Source organism: Piliocolobus tephrosceles, chromosome 21 (assembly GCF_002776525.5).
Source record: "Piliocolobus tephrosceles isolate RC106 chromosome 21, ASM277652v3, whole genome shotgun sequence".
Taxonomy (NCBI): Eukaryota; Metazoa; Chordata; class Mammalia; order Primates; family Cercopithecidae; genus Piliocolobus; species Piliocolobus tephrosceles.
In genome coordinates, this window is record NC_045454.1 from 4,524,562 (window position 1) to 4,530,346 (window position 5,785).

General features: G+C 58.5%; 1 protein-coding gene across 6 annotated transcripts in view; it reads right to left on the reverse strand.

Moving 5' to 3' along the window:
- Window positions 1–1,064: 1,064 nt before the first annotated feature.
- Window positions 1,065–5,785, reverse strand: part of ZNF837 (zinc finger protein 837) — a 15,120-nt gene continuing 10,399 nt past the window's right edge. Inside the window, exons 1-3 of one of the 6 annotated variants that reach the window (XM_023197513.2) lie at window positions 3,567–4,139; window positions 3,247–3,356; window positions 1,065–2,796 (exon numbers count right to left, since the gene is read on the reverse strand). In XM_023197513.2, coding sequence (XP_023053281.1) covers window positions 1,169–2,767 — 1,599 coding nt within the window. In that variant the 5' untranslated portion in view covers window positions 2,768–2,796; window positions 3,247–3,356; window positions 3,567–4,139 and the 3' untranslated portion in view covers window positions 1,065–1,168. Of the gene's footprint in view, window positions 3,357–3,566; window positions 4,140–5,785 lie in introns of those variants that run through there. The other 5 variants (XM_023197510.3, XM_023197511.3, XM_031934879.1 and 2 more) reach the window with 5 other exon arrangements.

The following is a 5,785-nucleotide window of genomic DNA, read 5'->3' on the forward strand; positions in this document are numbered from 1 at the left end:
TGTCTGGGGCATAAACAGTGCCCATCTGCACAGTAGCATGAGGGCCACAGAGTGTGGTAAATGTCAAGTGACCAGCCCAGGCGGTCCCCAGTGTGGCTGCAAGGGCCACCTAGGATTCTTCTCTTTGGGGGTCCCAGGCCACACTTGAGGAACCCTACTGGAAGCAACAAGGGCTAGGCCCTGAGGGCCCAGGGCTCTGCTCTCTCCAGGGTTCTAGCTGAGCCACGTGCAAGCATCCTCCCGGCCTTCCCAGCTGGTGTGAGGAGGAAACCGCAGGCCAAAGGGCAAGGTGCTCTGCACAGATCTGTCCCTAGTCGGCCTGCTCGTCGGCCTCTGGAGTGGGAGCCTTGGGTCTGTCTGGAACTAGCGTGGATGAAATGCAGGGAGAAACTGGAATCATAGCCATGGACAGCCACTTACATAGCTGGGAAAAAGCATGCTGTGCTAGATCCTGGTGGACTCTCAACCTCTGCCGTGCTGGGGACTTTGTGCTGACACCTCAGGCACCCACTTCCACTCACACCGCGGAGGCTTGGGGAGATTCAGTTCAGTCTGGAGTCCGGCAGGGGACGACAATACGGCGACCCCGACCGTCAGTCAGACCAGGACAAGCTTGCCAGGGCATCACACTTCACCAAAGGGAACCCTTTCTGCCGCGACTACCGAGCCGCCAGGGCCGGGACAGGCAGTAGCCTGCTCTGAGGTCTCACCTCTGGAGGGTTAGGAGCTGTGCCAGGCCGGCTACGGTAGAGCGTGTGCAAACACCCCGAGGTCCCAAGGCTCCTGAGGCCGCCTAAGGAGCATGAGAGGCCCTAGGTTCGAATCCTGCCTTGACCGTCTTATGGTTGTGCCTCTGGAGGGTCACTTTTCCCCGTTTCCTCGCATACCAGAGAGCCAAGTAACAGGCACCGCGGCTCTGTGTGGACACAGATCGTGGACACAGCCTCTGGGCCGGATCTGCGGCCACTCGAGATTATTACAGCTTATGCCTGCAACCGGATGCTGCGTGTCCTGTTAGAAAAGGTCAAATAAAACTCGAGTTAGTGGAAGCCTGTGGAGGCCATGTGTACAAAGTGAAGTTTAATCAAGGTTACAAACGGTGAGTTTTCCGGGACAAAGCCCATCCTCGACGCAGGGTTCGCTTGGGCGACGCGTCGGCTCCCGGTGGTCAAGGCGCGGCGCGGCCCGCGTGCCGCTTCTGGTGCTCGTTGAGGTTGGAGCGTTGGCTGAAGGCGCGGCCGCACTCCCCGCACGTGTAGGGCCGCTCGCCCGTGTGCGTGCGCAGGTGGCGCACCAGGCTGCAGTTGCGCACGAAGGCTTTGCCGCAGTCGCGGCAGATATAGGGCTTCTCGCCCGAGTGCAGGCGCTCGTGCTGGCGCAGCTCGGAGCAGCCGCGGAAGGTCTTGCCGCACTCGGGGCAGCCGTAGGGCCGCTCACCGGTGTGCGCGCGTTGGTGTTGCACCAGGCCCGAGCGGCCCTTGAAGGCCTTTTCGCACAGTGGGCACGCGTAGGGCTTGGCGCTGCTGTGCGTGCGCTGGTGCCGGCTCAGGTTCGAGCGCTGGTTGAAGGCCTTGCCGCACTCGGGGCAAGCGTAGGGCTTCTCGCCGGTGTGCACGCGCCGGTGCTCCACGAGGTGCGAGAACAGCCCGAAGGCCTTGGCGCAGTCGGCGCACTCGTACGGCTTCTCCCTGGCTCCCGACCCCCGTCGGGGCCTCAGCTCGCCGCAGTCCCCGCAGGGCGAGCACCCCAGCCGGAAGGCGCGCCGGGCCAGGACGGGGCCACGGCGGTGGCGCTCAGCCGAGTGCGTCTTCTGGTGGCGGTACAGGCCGGAGCAGCGCACGAAGGCCTTGCCGCACTCGGCACACTCGTAGGGCCGTTCGCCCGTGTGGATGCGCTGGTGCTGCAGCAGGCTGGAGGTGCGCGTGAAGGCCTTGCCGCACTCGTCGCAAGCGTACAGCCGCTGGGCCGGGAGGTTGGGGACACCCGGGCGAGGTCGCGAGGTTTGGCCGCACTCAGGACACACTGGGGGGCCCTTGCCCGTCTGCTGCTGCTGGTTGGTGTGGAAGCGCTTCCCGCACCGGGCACACGGATGGGGCTCCTCCATCGCCTGCAGCCGCTCCTGGGGAATCCGCAGGGCCCTCCACGCAAAGGCCTCGCCGCACGCGCAAGCCTGGGGCTGCTCCACCGAGGGGCTCCTCCTGCGGGAGGTCGGCTTTGGGGTCCTCGGGCAGGTCGGAGCGCCCGTCCCCAGTTGGCACGGCCAAGAGTCCGCGTGGACCTCACACAGTTGAGTCCGGGGGCGGTTCCGGAGCTGCTCCGGACAGGAGTCACACACGGGTGGCGTCTCCCCAGCGGGCACCCCGCGATGCCGCGCCAGGCAGGAGTTCCTGCTGCAGTCCCTGCCACGTGCCGGCCTCCCACAGGGGCCCTCCCCGGCCTGCAGCCCCTCGCGGGTAACTAGCTCAGGGTCCTGAGAAGAGGTGGGGCTGCACGGCTCCCGCACGAGGGGTCTGGTCCCCGCGCTGGGCCGGGTCCCCCAGCCGGGGCTCACCCGGAGGTTGCAGCCCTGGGAGCCCCCGCCTGGGGGAGTCGTCCTACCGTCCGCCATCCCTCCACGCAGGACCCCCTTTTGAGTGGGGTGGCTCCCAGCTCGGTCCTGTTCGAGGGGCCTGGGCTCCTCGGGCCTCTTCTCCCAGGCCCCGGAGGCACCCCGGGCATCGGCCGTGGGGATTCCTCCCTGCCCAGCCTTCTGGGCCGGAGCCTCCATCCTGGGGCGCAGAGTTCTGGTTGTAGGATCTGGAAGAGCAGAGAAGAAATGGAGGTTGGCGGTTCCCAGAAGAGAAGTGGAGAACTGGGCCAAAGAGCGACCATCCCACAGCTGGCACCTACTGGGCAGCCCCCAGCTCTCTGCAGATGCGAAAGGGCACATGGAGTGATAGAGGCAGTGATCCTGCCCCTCTTCAAACTGTCACCACCCAAACCCCAGAGAACAGCTTCCCAGGCTCTCCCTGCCCGCATATCTGCTCCTCCCCAACACTAGCTCCTAAAACATTGTGCCCTGGCTAAGGCCTTCCCTGGTCCCCCTTCCCCAAGCAACAGGGACTCCCCTGTTGCTCAGCTGCAAGCTCCCCAAAATCTTACTTACTCCTGGCCTCGGCTTCTCAGTGGCAAACCCACACTCCGGGTCCTCCTGGCTCCATTCACTGCCATTGTCCATGTCCTCTGGGAGGTGTGAGGTGGACTCACCTGACAGCCGAGAGCCTGGCCGGGAGATCCACGCTGCAGAGGCCAATGCTGAGCTGCCCCTCCCCTCTTCAACCAGGTAATGGTGGTTCTCTCAAGCCTGGCAGCCTCATCTACAAAATGGGTATGATAACGGTAAGTATAAACAGCTGAACAGGGAGACAGGCAACCCAGATCATTCCAGCAAGTGTGGACATTAGCAAGGCCTGCTGCCTGCTATTACTATTTTAAAATTCTGCTGCGGCTATCTTAGTTACCTACTGCTGCTTTAACAAACTGCCACCCCCATAGTGGCTTGAGACAATGGAAACGTGTTATCTCACAGTTCTGGAGGTCAGAAGTCCTAAGGGAAGGTTTCAGTAGTGTGGGTTCCTTCCTGAGGCTCTTGGCAGGATGTTTGAGGACAATTTCCAGCTTCTAGATGCCACCTACTTTTCTTTCTTCCATCTTCAAGCCAGCAGTAAGTACATCTTCGTCTCTCTGGGTTTGTCGTCAAATCTCCTTATACTCCTTACAGGACTCTGACCGTTCTGCCTCTTGTGATCACACTGGGCCAACCACATATAATCCAGGAATCCTCCCCATCTCAGGATCCAAAACCTCACCACACTCAGTTCTTTTGCCTTGGGAAGTAACATATGCACAGGTTCTAGGGACCAGGACGTGCACATCTTTCAGGGGGCCGTTATTCTGCCTACAACAGGGGACTTTGCCGAGATACACACACATGCATATATACATATTCATCTCCTAAGCAAGCAATTGAAGAGCAAGTGAAAACAAAGGACAGCCAGGCACAGTGGCTCATGCCTGCAATCCCAGCACCTTGGGAGGCCGAGGCAGGTGGATCTCCTGAGGTCGGGAGTTTGAGATCAGCCTGACCAACATGGAGAAACCCCGTCTCTACTAAAAATACAAAATTAGCCAGGCATGGTGGTGCATGCCTGTAATCCCAGCTACTTAGGAGGCTGAGACAAGAGAATCACTTGAACCTGGGAGGTGGAGGTTGCAGTGAGCCAAGATCGCACCACTGCACTCCAGCCAAAGCGAAACTCTGAAAAAAAAAAAAAAGAGAGACAAAGGGAAAGGAAGGAAGGAAAGGGGGGAGGGAGGGAGGGACCAGGCACAGTGGCTCACCTGGAATCCTAGCATTTTGGGAGGCAAAGTCAGATGGATCATGAGGTCAGGAGATCGAGACCATCCTGGCTAACACGGTGAAACCCCGTCTCAAAAAATTAGCCAGACGTGGTGGCAGGCGCCTGTAGTCCCAGTTACTTGGGAGGCTGAGGCAGGAGAATGGTGTGAACCTGGGAGGCGGAGCTTGCAGTGAGCCGTGATCGCGCCACTGCACTCCCGCCTGGGCGACAGAGCGAGACACCGTCTCAGAAAAAAAAAAAAAGGGAATTTTCCTCACTGTGTTGTGATGTGAGTTTTCTCAGCCTCACACGAGTGATAACCGCGCTATCCTCCTGACCCCTCCCTAGATCTCATTGTTTCCAGAACAAAGATGGATCTGTCCAGTGCAGCCTTTGGACTATGAATATGAATCCTGGATGGCTAACGTCACATGCAGAGCACAAGATGGATACACTTGTGGCACCTTCTAAATCACCACTTCATTGAGCACAGGAGCTCAGATTCTTCTCCTTTGTCCTATATTCCTTTTTCTGTGGAAAGCAGATATCCCCTTATTTTATTTATCTATTTTTATTTATTTAGAGACAGAGTCTCTGTCACCCAGGCTGCAGTGCAGTGGCATGATCTCAGCTCACTGCAACCTCCACCTGCCGGGTTCAAGCAATTCTCCTGCCTCAGCCTTCTGAGTAGCTGGGATTACAGGTGACCACTACCACGCCAGGCTAATCTTTGTATTTTTAGTAGATACAGGGTTTCACCATGTTGGCCAGGCTGGTCTTGAACTCCTGACCTTGTGATCTGACCACCTCAGCCTCCCAAAATGCTGGGATTACAAGCATGAGCCACCATGCCCGACCAGATATCCCTTGATTTATTTATGTGTTTGTTTACTTATTTATTTTTATTTATTTAGAGACGGTTTCATGTTGCCCAGGCTGGAGTGAAGTGGCACGATCTTGGTTCACTGCAACCTGGGAGGCGGAGCTTGCAGTGAACCAAGAGTGTGTTACTGCACTCCAGCCTGGGCGACAGAATGAGACTCGAACTGGCCTCAAGTCATCTTCTCACCTTGGCCTCCCAAAGTGCGGGGATTACAAGTGTGAGCCACCGCCTGGCCAGGTTTTAGTATATTGTTTAGGTTTTAATATATTCACTATGGCCGGGCGCGGTGGCTCAAGCCTGTAATCCCAGCACTCTGGGAGGCCGAGACGGGCGGATCACGAGGTCAGCAGATCAAGACCATCCTGGCTAACATGGTGAAACCCCGTCTCTACTAAAAATACAAAAAACTAGCCGGGCGAGGTGGCGGGCGCCTGTAGTCCCAGCTACTCCAGAGGCTGAGGCAGGAGAATGGTGTCAACCCGGGAGGCGGAGCTTGCAGTGAGCTGAGATCCGGCCACTGCAC